The sequence below is a fragment of the Propithecus coquereli genome, unplaced genomic scaffold (genome assembly GCF_000956105.1).
Source record: "Propithecus coquereli isolate 6110/MARCELLA unplaced genomic scaffold, Pcoq_1.0 Scaffold80, whole genome shotgun sequence".
Lineage (NCBI taxonomy): Eukaryota > Metazoa > Chordata > Mammalia > Primates > Indriidae > Propithecus > Propithecus coquereli.
The window spans coordinates 877,554-896,938 of record NW_012154174.1 but is presented as its reverse complement, the minus strand read 5'-3'; the positions used below and the strand labels follow the sequence as shown (position 1 = coordinate 896,938).

Genomic DNA, 19,385 nt, shown 5'->3' with positions numbered 1-19,385 from the left:
ATATGACAAAATATGGGTAATGGAGCAGTTCATGCTGCAGTAATAACCTCAAAATCTCAGTGACTTACAACAGTGAAGGTTTATATATTGTTCACGCTACATTTCTATCATAAATTAGCTGTGACCCTGCTCCACATGGTATTTAATCTGGGACCCAGGCTGATAGGGCAGAATGCAGAGCGTCTACCTGGAACATAGCAGAGGTAACAGAGAAAATGGCAAATCACAAGCTGACCCTTAAAGCTTTCGCTTGAACATAATACATATGATTTCTGCTCACATTTAATTGGTCAGAGGAAATTACATGCCAAGTCCAATGTCAATTCTAGAGGATAAATATCATCCCCTGGGGAAGAGCAATGAAGATACGTGAATGTTGTAGTCTTCAACAGAAATGATAAATGCCAAATTAAGAACAGTGGTTATCTCTAAGAAGAAAAGGAATGAATTGAAGTTGCTGAGACATGCGTGAGGCTTTCAACCATCACTATAAAGTTTTATTTCCAAAATAATTAAAAATGAAGATCTCAAATAAATATGGCTAACTGCTAAAATTTGAGAAAACTGAGTAATGGCTGAAAAGGAGTTCTCTATTATTTTCTATATTCTCTGTATATTTGAAAAAAATGAAGTATGATTTAATACCTATATAACATGATTCAATCTCTATATATAAAAGAAGGAAGGAAAAAGAAAGTGAAGGAGGGAGAGAGGAAGGGAAAGAAAAAGAATAAAGGAAAACAAGGCAAGGTTGTTCAAAAGTACATAAGCTATTGTACAACAATGTGAATATAGTTACCACTACTTACCTGTATATTTAAAAATGGTTAACATGGTAAATCTTGTGTGTTTTTTACCATAGTTTTAAAAAGAGTACATAAACAACATGCTAACACTGTGGTCTCTTCCCATCCCCTCTTTCAAAACACTACGCCTTTCTCATTTGAAATCCTTACCATCTGTCATCTGCCTTTTTTTTTTTTTTATTTTTTTAGAGATAGGGTCTTGTTTTACTGCCCAGGCTGGAGTGCAGTAATGCAGTTATAGCTCATTACATCCTCTGATTCCTGGGCTCAAGTGATCCTCCCACCTCAGCTTCCTGATTAGCTAAGACTACAGGCACGTGTCACCCTGCCCAGCTAATTTTTTTATTTTTTGTAGAGATGAGGCCTTGCTATTTTGACCAGGCTAGTTTCGAACTCCTGGCGTCAAGCGATGCTTCCGCCTCGGCCTCCCAAAGTGCTGGGAGTACAGGCATGAACCACCACACCTGGCCTTGTCATCTGCTTAGACAATTGAAGCCATTTGAACCTAAGCCATCCTAATATTAAAATAAACCAGTTCACCAGGAAGACAACAGAGCTCATAAATCAGTAAACATACCATCTTTGCCTAAATATAAAATCTGGTCCAAGCAGAGGCAATTTCACTGCCCCAAGAAATCTTTTACGTACATGTTCAGCAAGTTTAACCATTTTAGCTTTGTTCAAAGGCCAAAACTATTAACCTGGATTGTCACAAGTAGCTGTTTCATGAATTCAGAATGTTTAAGTTGTGACTGACAATGAAACTTTAAGGAATTTCATAATCAGATGAAGCCTGTTTTCTCTGATACACACAATATATATTTATCATAAAACATATGCTATGTGATTAAATTATGTTGTTCCATAATGAAACATCTGGAAGAATATGGGTATCACCTTAGTCTTAAGAGTTAAAGCGTGTCTGTTCTTTTTTCAGAGTGCAGAGTCTGAATGATCAAATCTTAGCTTATGTTCTATAAGCTTTTATAAGGAGTCTATAACTGTACATTACCCTTTACTAAGTGTTAATCTTCATATTTGCATATTAATCTTCAAATCAGTTTTAGATTTCAGCAATATCTCATATATAAACTTCTGGGTACAGGTCAAATGCATTGAAGTGGTATACAAAGGTCATGAAAATTATGATTGTTGATGAATCCAAGCCACAGTTGCTGTCAGATATCTAAACCTAATGCTTTTCTCTGGATAAAACTATTATGACTGGTTGGTTATTTCTAAAGCTGTAATAGACCTAAGAACTAATTTAGTTTGCTTTTCCTACTTCAGTTTTCATTTTCCCCACCTAAATTATGTTCATCAAATGCTTTGAAATCATTGGTATCAGCAGTTTAATCCAAACATAACAATAACAACAACAGTAATAGAAAGGAACTAACATTTGACTGAGTACTTGCTAGGTTTTAGATACTGTGCTTAACACAGATTATTATCTCATTCAATTCTCCTAACAAGTAGATAGAGCAGGAGTTGGCACACTATAGCCCTTGGGCCAAATGCAGCCAACTGGCTGTTTAGCTCCCACACAATGCTCTACACGAGGGATCAGCAAATTTTTTCTATAAAAGGACATCAGTAACTATTTTAGGTGCTGTGGTCCATATATGGTCTCTGTGACACCTTTCAAAGTCTAGTATAATTCAAAAGCTGTCATATATAAATGAATGAACATGGCTCTGTCCATAAAACTATTTATGGACACTGAAATTTGAATTTCATATAATTTTCATGTGTCACAAAATATTTTCTTTGTGGTTTTTTTTTTTTTTATCCCTTTAAAAATGTACAAACTATTCTCTGCTCATGAGCCATTCAGAAATAGGCAGCTGGTTGTAGATGGCCAACCTCTGCTCTATACTGAGCAACAGTGCAGGGATTAAAATATAAAGGTATAACACAAGGATCTTTTACTGGAAGAACTTAACCTTGTTGAAGACAAAACATTAATGGAAAAATGTTTTTAAAATATATTCATTGTATATAATTAAGTATAAAATTATGTGTCTCAAACTAAAAGTGCTCTAGGTAAGATTATCGTTAAGGGCATGAAGTGTCATCGTAGAGAGAATATGGAGCCCAGGACAAGTAAATCACAATATGATCTGTGTTTCTCCATTTTATGCTTTTTTGTCTCCTATGTAGATGAAATCACATCAAGGTGAATAGGGTCAGCCAGTTGGATATGGTGGAAAGCAAATGGAGATCCTCTTTGCAATGTGGTGTTCTTAGCTCTGACCAAAGCTTAAGTTTTCCTATATGGAACTTTAAAAACTTTCCCCATGCCACTGCTTCTTCAAATCATTGGCCAACTATGCAGAGCTGGTTACTACAATAGCAAGAGCCACTCAAAACCCAGAGCCTGAAGCAACTGTCTAATTCACTATACCCAGACATGGCAATGATATTCAGACTTCACAGAAAGGAATAATATTCAAGTCACACAGAATATTTTTTCCCTTTTAATGTCCTTCCTACTTAACTATGATGATCTTTTGCATTTCTCTGGTATCAATTGTAATATCTCCATTTTCATTCTGATTTTATACTTTTTTTAAAACTGCTTAATTTTAGGGCATCATGTAGTCTATGCTTTGTGACTATTTTTGAACTGTTCTAAAACTAAAACTTACCAATTTAGATCTGTTGAGTATCCTGGGATACGGTATGTGTGAAAGACATGACAAAATAAAGTTGAAATATGAGCTACTGGCTAGAGTCCAGCCATCTGATGGTGGAAATTCAAACTACAAAAAATCTAGGCCTCACTCTTTTATTTCAACCCATATAGGAATAATATATATTTTATTTTGCTGCATCAACATTTGTGGAAATTCCTGTTCATGAGCAAACAAAAATGAAGCCAAATTTCCCACTGAATCCCATTTTAATATATCAGAATTTCTCCTTATGATTATCATCTTGGAAAAGCAGCTATTCATTATTCTGTATTTTTATGAAAACCAAAAATGTGCTTAGCATATTAGACATTTACTAACTATTCTGTTTGTGGAGTTGGTCTTTCAATAATTATAAAAACAAAATATTACAAATGAAAGTGCTAGAATCTGTGGAAGCAATTGGAATGTATAATTATTTCCAAAGGGATAAAAATAATCTTCCTCATATAGAATCAAAATCATATCATGTATCCTCTCAGACCACAGTGGAAAAAATCAATACCAAGAACAACTTTGGAAACTATACAAACAGATGGAAATTAAACAACACTCTCCTGAACAACCATTGGGTCAAGGAAGACATTGAGATAGAAGTAAAAAAAAATTCTTGAAATAAATGAAAATGGAAACACAACATACCAAAACCTGTGGGATACAGAAAAAGCAGTGCTAAGATGGAAATTTATAGCAATAAACACCTACATCAAAAAAAGTAGAAACATTTCAAATAGACAATCCAAAAATGTACCTCAAGGATCTAGGAAAGCAAGAACAAACCAAACCCAAAATTAGCAAAAGGAAAGAAATAATAAAGATCAGAACAGAACTAAACGGAGACTAAAAAAATTGATAAAGAGTCAATGAAAAAGATGTTGGTTCTTCAAAGAGATAAACAAAATTGATAAACCACTAGCTAGACTAACCAAGAAAAGAAGACAGATGATCCAAATAAACAAAATCAGAATGAAAATGGAGATATTACAACTGATACCACAGAAATGCAAAAGATCATCAGACTATTACGAACAACTGTATGCTCACAAACTAGAAAATCTACATGAAATAGATAAATTTCTGGAAACATACAACCTCCCAATATTGAACCAGAAAGATATAGAAAACCTGAACAGGCTAATAACGAGTAGCAAGGTTGAATCAGTATTAAAAGTTCCTCAACAAAGAAAAGCCCAGGACCAGACTGATTCATAGCCAGATTCTACCAAACATTCCTCTTGCTATTGATTTCTAGTTTTATTGCATTGTGATCAGACTGATTCATAGCCAGATTCTACCAAACATTCCTCTTGCTATTGATTTCTAGTTTTATTGCATTGTGATCAGACTGATTCATAGCCAGATTCTACCAAACATTCCTCTTGCTATTGATTTCTAGTTTTATTGCATTGTGGTCTGAGAAGATAGTTGATATGATTTTGATTTTTAAAAATTTGTTGAGACTTGTTTTATGGCCTAAGATATGGTCTATCCTGGACAATGTTCCATATGCTGTTGAAAAGAATGTATATTCTGCAGCTTTTGGATAGAATGTTCTGTAAGTGTCTGTTAGGTTCATTTGGTCTAAAGTTCAATTTAAGTCCAATGTTTCTTTGTTGTTTTTCTGCTTAGATGATCTGTCTAATGTTGAGAGTGGGGAGGTGTTGAATATTATTGCATTGGAGTCTGTGTCTCTCTTTAAATCTAATAATAATATTTCCTTTATGAATCTGGTTGCTTTGGTGTTGGGTACATATATATTTAGAATTGTTATATCCTCTTGCTGGATTGATCCCTTTATCATTATATAGTGACCACCTTTGTTCTTTTCTTTTCTTTTAATTTTTCTGTATCTTTATTTAATAACCTTCTGATAATGAATTAATTTAATAGAAATTCAGACAAAATTTGTACTTTTAAAGCCAAGAGATAAACCAAAATGAAATCACCGATTTGGATTCTGAATGATAAGAAACCACAGGCCTGGCCTCCTGAAGCTAGTCCTTCCCCTCCGCAGTCCTCCCTGAAGAGCTTCCGTCTCCTGGATTCCAGCCGAGGCTGATTTGCTCTTGAGAGTTCCTCCATCTGGCTGCATCACAAAGCCGCTACAGGAAATGGAGGACTCTTTCTTTCTATTTTTGACTTAAAGTCTATTTTATCTAAGTACAGCTACTCCTGCTTCCTTTTCATTTCTGTTTGCATGGAGTATCTTTTTCTATTCCTTTACTTTTAGTCTACATGTGTCTTTACAGTTAAAGTGTTTTTCTTGTAGGCAGCATATAGTTGAATCATGTTTTTTTTTAATCCAGTTTATATCTTGTAAGTGTTGAATTTAATCCATTTATGTTCAAGATTATTATTGATATGTGAGGGTTTTTTCTGCCATATTGTTCATTGTTTTGTGGTTGTTTTATAATTCTTTGTTTCTTTTTTTTCCTCTTATTTGTCATTGTGGTTTGATAATTTTCAAATGGTAGTAGTACCATTTGAGACCTTTCTCTTCTTTATTTGTATTTGCTTTACCAGTGTGTTTTGTACTTTGATGTGTTTTCGTGATGGTAAATGCCATCCCTTCGATTCCAGGTTTATGACTCCTGTAACCATTTCTTGTAGGGCTGGTGTAGGGGTGATGAATTCCCTAGCTTTTGCTTGTTGGAGACTTTATTTATCCTTCATTTATGAAGGATAATTGTGCCGGATATAGTATCGTTGGCTGGCAGGGTTGTTTTTTCTTTCAGCCCATTGAATATATCATCCCATTTTCTCCTGGTCTGCAACGTTTCTGATGAGAAATCTGTTGTTAGTCTACTGGGAGTTCCTTTATAGATGAGTAGATGCTTTTCTCTTACTGTTTTTAGAAATCTCTCTTTATCTTTGACTTTAGACAGTTTGGCTAAAATGTGCCATGGAAAAGACCTTTTTGTATTGTATCTGTTTGGGGATTTCAGAGTCTCCTGTATCTGGATGTCCAAATCTCTTGCTAGATGTGGGAAGTTTTCATCTATTATTTCGTTAAATAGGTTTTCTAACTCTTTTGTTCCTTTTTCACCTTCTGTGACCCCAGTAATTTGAATTTGAAGTGACTTTATGGTGTTCCATATGTCACGAAGGCTTTGCTCATTTTTTGAAAGTCTTTTTTCTTTATTTTTGTCTCATGGGGTTAGTTCAAAAGATCTGTCTTCAATTACTAAGTGTCTTCTGCTTGATCTAATCTATTGTTGAAGCTTTCAAATATATTTTTTATTTCATTCGGTGAATTCTTCAGTTTCAGAATTTCTGTTTTCATCATTTTTATGATGTCTAGCTCTTTGGTAAACTTCTCATTCATATCCTGAATTGTTTTTCTGATTTCTTTGTGTTATTTGTCAGAATTTTCTTGTATCTCACTGAGCATCTTTAGTATCAATATTTTGAATTCTTTTTCCAGGATTTGTTGCTAGAGGATTATTGTTTTCTTTAGAGGGATCATACTTCCTTTCTTTTTCATGTTTCTTGTGTCCTTGTATTGATATCTGCACATTAGATGTAACAGTCACTTCTTCCACTTTTTGAATTTGTTTTCATAAAGGAAAACTTTTTCCTGAAGATGCATGTATGCTGTTGGTACAGTAGGGTACTTTGGCTTTGATTCTGTGTGTGTGCAATAGTGTAATCTCTGTATGATTTCTTTGGCTTTAAACGTTCGTGTTATCTGTGATTTAATCGGTGGCCTAGTGTATAGTTATTAATAGAGGAGGGGTAACGTTTTGCTGGGGACTAGGATGCCAAATAGTCCAGTCTTAGGACCTCAGTTTTGGCAGTGGTTAGCTGAGCATACCTATCCATGGGCCCCAGGGTGGTATATGATGGCACTGGTGTCTACAAATCCAGGTAGACTGATTCTTGAGACTCCAGGTGCCATACATGGATGCCAGTAGTGGCAGCTGTGGGCTGGGTGGGTGGGTGTGTTTTCAGGTCCCTGGGCTGCCAGTATGATGTGGGTGGTGGCAGTGGGGCGATGACCCTCTTGATCCTGAGGAATGCATGCTGGTGTTGGTGGTACCTGTGATGGATTGGGCAGGCCAGCCTTGGGAACTGTAGATGGCACATACAGGTAGGTGCCAGCTATGGTGGTAGTGGCAGAGTGGGTAGGCCCCCAGGAGGAATGTACAGGTACAAATGGTGGTAGACTGGGCTGGGCATGCCACTGGCCCCCTGTGTGTTCTAGCATGGAGTGGGGGTGATGCCAAGCTGGGAAAGCTTGTCTTCAGGCTTGCCAATGGTGTGTGCAGGTGCTAGCCTTGCTAGACTTGGGTAGGGTGATCCCCAGGTCACAAGTGGAATACTCAGGTGGGGGCAGCAGTGGCTGCAATGCTGCCCTGCCGCTGGGGAGAATGGTGCTGCCTTCAGTGGCAGCAGCCTGGGCCATTGAGTGGGGAATATGTGTGCCACTCACACCTCAGCCTTGGTGGTGGTAGACCGTGTCTCTTGTGTTTGAGCACCAGTGGTGGCAGCCCACACTTCTCTTGTGCCTTAGCCCTGGCACTGCTGGGCTGAGGACAGTGCACGATCTTTTGGGGGTGGAACTCTAAAATGGCACTTGCTGTGGGTACTTAGATCTCAGGGAGTGTGTGGGACTCAGCATGAGCTCCCTCCCTGGAGCGGTGCCACTGAAGTGTGATTATCTCACTATTTTCATTCTTAGTGGAGGAGGCAAGTATAAAATACCTCTAGTCAGCCATCTTGAAGCCCCTCCTGAATCCTGCTAATGTTTTTGTGCTCTGAAATTTGCATAGCTTGGTATTTGTGTAGCTACTACATCTTTATTTTGACTAGTTTTTTTATATGTCTTTTTCTGTCCTGTTACTTTTAATCTACCTATATCATTATATTTAAAACAGGAGTCTTGTGAATAATGTATAGTTGGATATTGTTTTTTATCCAAAATGTCTATACCTTTTAATTAATGCATTTAATTAATGATTTATATATAATGTAATCATTGCTATTTGGATTTAAGTTTACCATTTTATTTGTTTTATTTTTCCCTCCCTTTTCCCCCAACTTTCCTGCCTTCTTTTTATATTATGTGAATATTTTTTAGTATTAATATATTTCATTTTAATTGATCTTTTGGGTTTAAACTATATTTCTTTTTTTTTTTTTTTTTTTGAGACAGAGTCTCACTGTGTTGCCCGGGCTAGAGTGCCATGGCATCATCCTAGCTCACAGCAACCTCAAACTCCTGGGCTCAAGAGATCCTCCTGCCTCAGCCTCCCGAGTAGCTGGGACTACAGGCATGCGCCACCATGCCCGGCTAATTTTTTCTATATATTTTTAGTTGTCCAATTAATTTCTTTCTATTTTTAGTAGAGACGGGGTCTCGCTCTTGCTCAGGCTGGTTTCAAACTCCTGAGCTCAAACAATCCGCCCGCCTCGGCCTCCCAGAGAGCTAGGATTACAGGCGTGAGCCACCGCGCCCGGCCTTAACTATATTTCTTTGTATATCTTTATTTTAGTAGTTGCTGCAGGGATTATAATATATGTACTTAACTTTTCAGTCTGTTGAAAATTTATCTTTCACCACTTTAAGTGGAATATAAGTATCTTACCACCATATAGGTCCCTCACTTTATGTTAGTGTCATATGTATTATATGTATATACATTGGAAACTCCACCAGGCATTGTTTTGATTTTTTTTATTTCAACTGTTATATATAACAAATGTAAAAGGACAAAGTACTATTTATATCCAGATACTAACTATTTCTGTTGGCCTTCTTTTATTCTTTAAGTTCCAAGTTTCCCACTGGTGTCATATCCTTCCCCTGTGAAAAACAGAATATCTTTTGGAGCAGGTCTTATGGTGATGAATTCTCTAAGTTTTCCTTCATGTTAGAATGTTTTTGTTTTGGCTTCATTCCTGAAGAATACTTTCACTTAGATAAAGAATTCTGAGTTGAGCTTCTTTACTTTTTGCACTTTAAACTGGTTGCTTCAAAGATTTTTTCCTTTGTCTTTTGTTTTCACCAGTTTGATTTTTTCTTTGCTTTTTAAAATTCTTTTTCTTTCTTTTTCTCCTTTGTTTTAAAGCTTGTCCTGTTGTTTTGGGTTTGCTAGACATCTTGATTCTATAATGAAATTACTGAGGCAAACAGCATTTAAGTGAGAAGAGATGGGATCCAAAGTAGAAATTCTAAGAAGTATGACTATTTAAGAGAAAGGCCTAAGAATCATCAAAGGAATCTAAGTAGAAAAGAATGTATAAGGATGATTGTGAAGAAGTGTAAATATAGATGTGATCTTAGGAAAATTATTAAACATCTTTAAATTTTAATATTCTCATTTTAAAAATTGAGATAATAGTAACTAGTTTGTAGGGTTATGAAAATTAAGTGACATACATTACAAGCTATCTATCACAAGCCTACAAAAATGCTTACAGTTTCATCTGGGCACCCTTCTGAGAGCCTAGATTCCAGAGATCTACAGACACAGCTGCTGCCACTGTGCTACCTTGAGGAGGGAGAGGGGAGACTGGGAGCTCCTACGCACCCCTGAGAAGTTCCCAATTGCCCTGCTGCAGGCTACTCTGAGACAGAGACATGAGTGGCCTACACTCCACACAGCTTATTGCCCAGGTTGCTTTCCTGGGAGGGGCCCCACTTTCTCTTGTTATAGGCCCAAAGTGCCATTTTGAGAGCTTAACCCTGGGTTGCACCCTATCTTCAGCCCAAGTTCAGGTTGACACAGCTGTAGCCACTGCCTGGCTGAAGAGGGACAGGGGAGACTATCCTTTCCTTAAGCACATTTAGGATGATATGCACCACCCTGCTACAGGTGGCCATAAGGCTGCAGCCTAGCCCACCCAGCCCACTGCAGGTACCAGCAACACCAGCACAGAAACTTTTGGTCCCAGAGGGTTTCTCCACCCACTGCTACTGCTATTACCCACATCACACCAGCTACCCAGGGGCCTGAGAACCTACCCACACACCTGGCCCTCTCCTCCCACTATTAGCTTCTGAGCATGCCATCTGGAAGCCCAAGAATTGGTCCTCCGGGACTTACTAACACCATTGCCAGCATCAGCTGCTCTGGGGGCCTAAAAACAGGCACTCTCAGCCCACTGCTGCCACCATTGGGGCCTGAAAATTGACTCCATTGGCTTCCAACTCCCCAGCAAAACTTCACCACAGCCTCAACTAATAACTGTCTCTAAGTCACTGAGGAGATCACAGATACCACAGACTCTGTGTATTGCCAAAGAAATCATACAAAAATCTCACTACCACAGGCGGCACACCAAATCCAAGCCAAAGTGTCCTACTTAACCAGCAACATATATACATCTTCAGGAAAAAATTCTGTCCTACAAAAGCAATTTCAAAAAATTGGAAGAAGTGACTGCTACACCAGATGCACAGATATCAACAGAAGGAGACAGGAAACATGAAAAAGCAAGGAAATATGATGCCACCAAAGGACCACAGCTATTGTCCTGAAAGAGATCCCTATCAGAAAGTATTCCTCAAAATGCCAGATATATAATTCAGAGTATCAATTTTAAAGACGCTCAATGAGATACAAGAGAAATCTAAAAACCAATACAAAGAAATCAGAAAATCAATTCGGGATATGAATGAAAAGTTTACCAAGATGGTATCTTTAATAAAAACCAAGTAGAAATTCTGGAACTGAAAGATTGATTGATAGAAATACAAAATGCATTCAAAAGCTTCAATAATAGATTGCAGAAGAAAGAATCTCAGAACTTGAAGACCGGTCTTTTGAAATAATCCGGTCAGATAAAAATAAGGAAAAAAAGAATAAACAAAGATTTTGAGACATCTGGGACTACATAAAGTAACCAAACTCATGAATTACTGGTATTCCTGAGGAGGAAGAGAGATCAAAAGTTTAGAAAACCTACTTAAAGAAATAATTGATGAAAATTTCCCAAGTCTAGCAGGAGAGACATTCGATAGAGGAGGCTCAGCAATCCCTAGGCAAGTACGTTGCAAATAGGACTTCACCATGGCCTATTACATTCAGAATGTCTGAAGTCAAAGAAAGAATTTTAAAATTAGCAAGAGAAAAGCATCTAATCATCAATAAAGGAAACCTCATCGGATTTAATAGTGAACTCCTCAGCAGAAAACTTAAAAGGCCAGAAGAGAATAGGATGTCATTTTCAAAGTACTGAAAGGAAAAAAAAAAAAAAACAACCCTGTCAGTCAAGAATTTTATATCCTGACTGACTTAGCTTCACAAATGAAGGAGATATAAAGACTTTCCCAGATAAGCAAATGCTGAGGGAATTTGTCACCAGTAAATTGGACCTACAAGAAATGTTCAAAGGGGTCTTTAACATGGCCCAGAAAGGTTGATATTCACCATCATGAAAACACATGAAAATATTAATATAAAACTCAAAGATCTTATAAAACAGTCACACACAGGAGGAAGAGAAAGGAATCAAATGGCAATATGACAGAATTTCATCAAACCACAAAGACAAAAAGAGAAAAAGGAAATGAAGAATTTGTCAAATAACTAGAAAACTATTCAGAATATGATAGGAATAAAGCCTCAGATAGTAATAGTAACATTGAATGTAAATAGGTTGAATGCCCCATTTAAAAGGTATAGATTGGCAGAATGGATTTAAAAAAAATGATCTATCTGGGCACAGTGGCTCACGCTTATAATCCTAGCACTTTGGGAGGCCAAGGTAGGAGGATTGCTTGAGGTCAGGAGTTCAAGACTAGCCTGAGAAGACCCTATCTCTACAAAAAAATAGAAAAATTAGCTAGGCATGGTAGCACACACCCATAGTCTCAGCTACTCAGGAGGCTGAGGCAGGAGGATCACTCGAGGCTAGGAGTCTGAGGCTGCAGTGAGCTATGATGACGTCACTGCATTCTAGCCCATACAACAAAGTGAGAACCTGTCTCAAAAAAAAAAAAAAAAAGTATGAAGGTCATTATATAATGATAAAGGGGTCAATTCAACAAGAGGATATAACAATCCTAAATATAGATGCAGCCAACATTGGAACACCCTGATTTACAAAGCAAATATTACTAGACCTAATGAAAGAGATAGGCAGCAATACAATAATAGTGGAGGACTTCAACATCCCACTGACAGCATTACACTGATCATTGAAACAGAAAAATCAACAAAGGAACATTGGATTTCAATTGGACTTTAGACCAAATGGACTTAACAGACATTTACAGAACATTCTACCCAGCAACTACAGAATATACATTATTTTCATCCACACATGGTACATTCTGTAAGATAGACCACATGTTAGGCCACAAAACAAGTCTTAACAAATTTTAAAAAATGGAAATTATATTAAGTATCTTCTCAGATGACAGTGGAGTAAAGCTAGAAATCAATACGAAGAGGAGCTTCAGGAACTTTGCAAATATGTGCAGATTAAACATGCTCCTGTATGATCACTGGGTCAATGAAGAAATTAAGATGGAAATTTAAAAATTTTTTGAAATGAATGAAAATTAAAACACAGCATACCAAAAAAAATGAGATACGGCAAAGGTAGTGCTAAAAAGGAAGCTGACAGCATTAAATACGTACATCAAAAAAGTAGAAAGATCACAATTTAACAATCTAATGTCCCACCTCAAGGACCTAGAAAAACAAGAACAAACCAGATTCAAAGTTATTGGAAGAAAAGAAATAATGAAGATCAGAGTAGCATTAAATGTGGTAGAGACAAAAAAAAACACAACAATGCAAAGGATCAACAAAACAAAAAGTTGGCTCTATACATCTCACAGGGGACTAATATCCAGAACTTACAACTCAACAACAAAAAAACCCCAAATAACCCCATGAAAATGTAGTCTAAGGATATAGAGACATTTTTCAAAAAATAGCCAACAACCATATGAAAAAATGTTCAACATCAGTAATCATCAGAGAAATGCAAATTAAAACCAAAATGAGATATCTCACACCAATCAGAATGGCTATTATTAAAAAGACAAAAAATAAAAGATGTTGGTGAGGCTGTGGAGAAAAGGGAACTCTTATACACTGGTGGTGGGAATGTAAATTAGTGTAACTTCTACAGAAAACAGTATAGAGATTTTGTGAAGAATTAAAAATAGAACTACCGGATTATCCAGTAGTCCCTCTACTGGGCATCTACCCAAAGGAAAAGAAATCAATATACGAAAAAGATACCTGCACTCATATGTTTATCACAGCACTATTCATAATGCCAAAGATATGTAATTAATCTGAGAATTGGATAAAGAAAATGTGGTATATGTACACAATGGAATACTATTTAGTCATAAAAAAGAGTGAAATCATGTCTTTTGCAGCAACGTAGATGGAACTGAAGGCCATTATATTTAGTGAAACAACTCAGACAGAAAGATAAATACTGCATGTTCTCACTGGTAAGTGGGAGCTAAATAATGTGTACACATGGAAGCAGAGTGGAGTGAAAGACAACAGAGGCTTGGAAGGGTGGCAAGAGGGTGGGTGAGGGCAGGTTGCTTGGTAAATACAGTGTGTGTGTTGCTCCAGTGATTGATGTACTGAAGACCCTGACTTCACCACAGTGTAATAAATCAACATAGCAAAAGTGCACATGTACCCCATGAATATCTACAAATAAAAAAGAAATGGAAGAAAGAAAAAATAAATAAAATTTAAAATAAAAATAAAACCAAAAAGTGCTCAATAAGTAGTATGACTTATTACAGTGATTAAGACAGAAGATAAATCCAAGTGACTGTAATATCATATCTGATAAAATAGAACTATACTTTCTTTTGCTAGCTTATATTAGCCTCCATTGCTGAAAATACGCTCATTTCAATAAATTTTTAAGATAAATTCAAATGTTAAAAAATGAATCTCTAAATTTTTGAGCAATAGCTAAGATTTCTTAGCTAAAATTATTCGATTTCTGTTTTTCTAAACTCTAATTTTTGGATCTTGAAATTATGTATTTGACTCAGTTGCTCTTTTGTCTTTTGACAAAATGAGTTTGACAAAATCAGTTGCTATTGTCTTTAAAACAAGTCTCCTTTTACGTGTTCACTCCAAGGCTTAAAATGAGACTATTCTTTCAGTATTTATGTACTTTTACATTATTTTTGGTGTGGACCCAAGAAAAGAGACAACTGCCATAATTAAAAGATTGTTAGACTTAAAGTCAGAAAACAGTCATTTAACCCTTCTCTAAGCCTCAGCCTTTTCATTCATAAAAAGAAGATAGTATTTATGTCACACTATGTGCATTTTTTCCCCACAGTATGTGCATTAAATGAATATGAAAGTTGTTTGAAGAAAAGTTTAAGAATAATAGGAATCACTTTAGGGATATCAATATTGCTAGCATCCAGTGTTTCTAAGCTGGGACCACAGGGGTGGGGTAGGGAAATGAAAGGGAAACCATTTCATATGAAAGTCATCTGAGTATCATTTTCAAACTACACTTGCTATTTTTTCTCCTTTCATTCTCCATGTTCTCCCTACCCTCACTAATTGGGCCTATTAGAATCTCTAGAGGAATAGTGAGTAAGGATAGCTTGAATTACTTCATTCATCCATATTTCCCACACTCCGCTTCCAACCATTTTAAGAACTGATCTAACCCACTCTTCTACTTTAGTTGGCAGGTAGAGAAATAAAAATATAATAAGGTGAAAATAATTATCTTTCAAATAGAAATTATGAAATTGGCCTACTCCATGTCAGTATTTGCTTATAAATGACAGGAATTATTAGTAAGAGCCAGGCTGTCCTTACATGCCCTCTCACTTTTTCACAAATGCATACAGTAAACTATTTTTGAAACTGTAACGTACGACATAAAGTGAAAAACATAAATCTGTTCCATCTTATCCATCCCTCCAGTTCATGTCACAGAATCAACCACTTTTAAAATTTTAAGTTAAGTTTTAGTTCTTCTGGGTATTACTCTAATATGTTAAAATCTGTGCCATCTAATACAGTAGCCATGTGTGCCTATCGAGCACTGAAATGTGGTGAGTTTGAATTGAGATGTACTGGAATTACAAAATATATCCCAGATTTTCAAAACTTAGCATCATTTTAAGGAGTTATCAAAATATTAATGATGATGTTTTACATTTTTTGGTACTATCTTGGATATATTCAGTTAAATATAATATTAAAATTAATCTTATTTTGATCTTTTTAAAATTTTATTTTATTTTTTTAATTGACATAAAATTTTGCATATTTATGGGGTACCTAGTGATGTTTTGATACATATAATATATAGTGATCAGGGTAATTAGCATATCTGTCATCTCAAACATTTACTGTTGTCTTTGTGCTGGGAACATTTACTATCCTCCTTCTAGCTATTTGAAACTATTTAACATGTTATTGTTAACTATTGTTAACTCATCCTACAGTGCTACCAAATACTAGAATTTATTCCTCCTATCTAGCTGTGATTTTGTATCCTATCCCTCCATTTCCCCTACTGCTTCCCAGCCTCTAGTATCCTCTGTTCTACCTTTTACTTTCATGAGATCAACTTTTTTTAGCTTCCACATGAGTGAGAACATGCAGTGTTTAACTTTCTGTTTTGGTTTATTTCATTTAATGTAATGTTCTCCAGTTCCATCTGTGTTGCCACCAATGACAAGATTTCATATTTTTTTCTTTTTACTTTTCTAAAGGTGGTTGTTAGAAAATTTTAAATTACACATGTGACTCGCATTTGTTACTCACATTATTTTTCTGTTAAACAGTGCTGCTCCAGTTAGTATGCATGTATCTCCCTTGGTTGAGGTACCAAGTTTTACTTACAGGACATCTGATTCAAGTCTGATTCTCATTCCTTCATAAGGAACCAGAAAGGTTTTTTTTCTGGAAGCTTTTAGGAATTTCTTATCCTTGGTATTCTGAAATTTAATAAGCATACACTGAAGTATAGGTAGTTTTTGCTCATCTTTCTTAGAACACTTGGTAAGTTCTTCAGTTCTTTCTTTAGTTCTGAGAAAGTTTTTGATAATATTTTTTGGATTATTTCCTCCCTATTTCTGAATGAGAAAAGGTTCTGTAGGATAACAAACCTCTTGGATTGAAAGTAGTCTGGGAGGGGTTACCTTTTCCTCATCTTTTGACAGTATATTAAAAAATAGGGGAGATAGGCAATTAAATTTAATTATCTAGAACTCTTTCTTGTTCTCTACTCTTTCATCCTAGAAACCTATGCTGCCTTTATGACTGATATTTTCTTGAGTATCTGTGGAGTTTCAAATTAGAGTTATTTTTTAAAAATTTCTTTCTGTTTCCAGAATTATTCGTTTCTCTTACAGTCAAATGGCTCAATTCATTTAGGGCTGGCTTCTAGACGATGAAGCACATTTCAGATAAGGAGAATGTGTAACCAAATGTATAGAAGTAGAAATGCAAAAAGCTCCTTCAGGGAGCCATGATAATCTGATTATTGTAATACTGTGGGCATTATGAGATAATGGCCTGAACTAGCATGAGTACAGTGAGAACAGAAGGAAAGGAGCTAATATGCAAGAAAGTAAGTATAATTGGAAACTGATTTCTCCACTCTCAAATCTCCCATACCACTCTCTTATTGAACTAATTGTGTGCTCCCTTGTAATGTTAATTATTATATCCATATGTCTTTCAAAGTAAACTGTGACTCTTTAAGACAAGAACTATATCTTATTCATTCATTCTTTTGTAGATATTCATTGATCAAGCCCTGTTCCAAGTGCTAGGGATAAAGCAGTATGCAATGACAAAAAATCCCTGCCCTCAAGTCCACTGAATATATTTACTTATATCTTTCACATTGCTCAGAATTCAAAGCTAGGTATTCCCAAGTAAATATTTATTACTTAACCCAACTTTAAAAGATAATATTAAGATGATCTATTTGTGTCTGTTTAGGTGTGTTGCAATAGTTCTTTTGGTATTGTACTCTTTTAATTTGATACAAAAAATTAATACTATACATTCAGATTAAGCTAATATCCTCCACCTTAATTAGAGGTAACATAGCACCTTGGTGTAATGAAAAGACTACCAACCTGGGAGGAGTCCAAAGTTCTAGTTGGAAGCTCTGCTGTTGAGTAGGCTTGCATGTGCAACTTTTATCCTGTTTACCTTCTCAGAGCCTTACTTTTCTTATATGTAAGATAAATGGGTTGGTATCTTTTATCTGACACTTTGAGTCTGAAAGTGGGGCAAAATATTCATCCTGTGGCTTTTGAGTAAGTGTGGCTAAACCATCTAGTACATTTAATTGAATGACTAGAAACAAAGCTGAGAGCTGTCATTTTATATATTTTACTTGAGTTATGATCAGTTGCTAAATATTTTTTTCTTCTCTTTTATAGACTTGGGTCTAGATCAATATATAATAAAACGTTTTGATGGAAAGGTAAGTAAACTATGACATTTATGTACATATCCTGTTGTTTACTAAGATTTTATTAAGAAGATTTTTAAGTTCCTCTAGAATTATGTGTGAGACATCCCTGAATACCTGTTTATCTTATTAAAAGAGCATGCTTAGGTTAGCAGGTCTGTGCCATCAAATGCTTCTATAGAAAGAATCAAGCTGAAGGTTGTATGTTTTTCCATATAAGGTAACTTTCATAGATTGCCTGCTATATATATTAAGGGCTAATTCAGTATTTATTGATTTTTGAATGTTAACTCAGTAGTCATCATAAAGGCTAATCAGCCCCCCGATATTACATTTGCATTTCTTACAGAACACTTACCTGATGTGACCTTCCTCAGACTTTCTGATATTATATAGTAATAATCCTTACAAGAAAATTACAAAAGTCTTTATAGTGCTTTTGTAATAATTATGAAGAATATTCCAAATTTTCATGTTTGCATTATATTTATTTTCAATTCTTTATACTTGAATAAATCATATAATAAATCATTCTTAGGTATAGAAAGCAGAAAGCAGTCAGTTAAACATGTTTTTCCCTTTCAGGCTAATTTCTCCGAAAAGAAAAAGAAAATATTACACAGGGTCAGAAAGAAAAGTAAATGGTCAGTTTTAAAGAGGAGGAAGAAAGCACATCAGAAAGAAGAAAGAGCCAGGCGTGGCTCTATATACCGTAAAGAAAAGGAAATCAGAAGGAAAATCATGGAGTGGCTGGAAAAGGCAGGATCACAAAAGAGGGTCTAGATGGGAAGAGGTCAGGGTTAGTGGAAACTGATTTTGCAGGAATTGGCATATCATTACATAAAACTGCGTACCCTGGTAAGGTTAAGGGATAAGGGTTGAGCTGTTTGGCACAAGTGAAAGGAATGAGTAGCTGCCTTAAATTTGAGAGAACTCAGCTAAGCCTACCTGCCTAAAAATTACCTCTCCCATTCAGGTGGCACAGTGCCTAAGATGCCTCCATTTGTGAGTATCCTCTTTTTAAAGTGACATATTCTAAAAGAAAGAATGATTAAAAAGAAAGGGCATTGAACTAGATGTTAGGATACGTAGATTCAAAGTCCTGACTCTGCTCTGGGACAGCCACATCTTCTCTCTGATCCTTGGTATCTCTGCTTTATCTATAATAAAGCACTCTACCCAGTGTAAGGAGTTACTGCAGATATTGACATCAGGGTCTAATTCCAGAATCTCTCACAGGCCAGGTCCCTGTCTTACCTGTCTTTGTGTCACTCAGAGTCCGACATAGGCCTGGCAAACAATAAATGTTTGATGACTGGTAAAAATCAACTACAATAGTCAATCACATATTCCTTGGTAGAGATATGACTCATTAAGTCAATAACATCTTATAGCAAATTCAGTTTAACAGATAACCTTTTTGGTCACTGAAAGAATCCAGAGTAGCATAAGAATTTACTCCTCTCCTGTTTTTATA

At 35.9% G+C, this 19,385-nt stretch overlaps 1 protein-coding gene across 1 annotated transcript in view; it reads left to right on the top strand.

The window, feature by feature from the left end:
- Positions 1-19,385, top strand: part of MICU1 (mitochondrial calcium uptake 1) — a 274,726-nt gene that overhangs the window by 113,190 nt on the left and 142,151 nt on the right. The window contains exon 5 of the mRNA XM_012663301.1: positions 17,877-17,920. Within this exon, the coding sequence (XP_012518755.1) occupies positions 17,877-17,920 (44 nt within the window). The remainder of the gene's footprint in view (positions 1-17,876; positions 17,921-19,385) is intronic.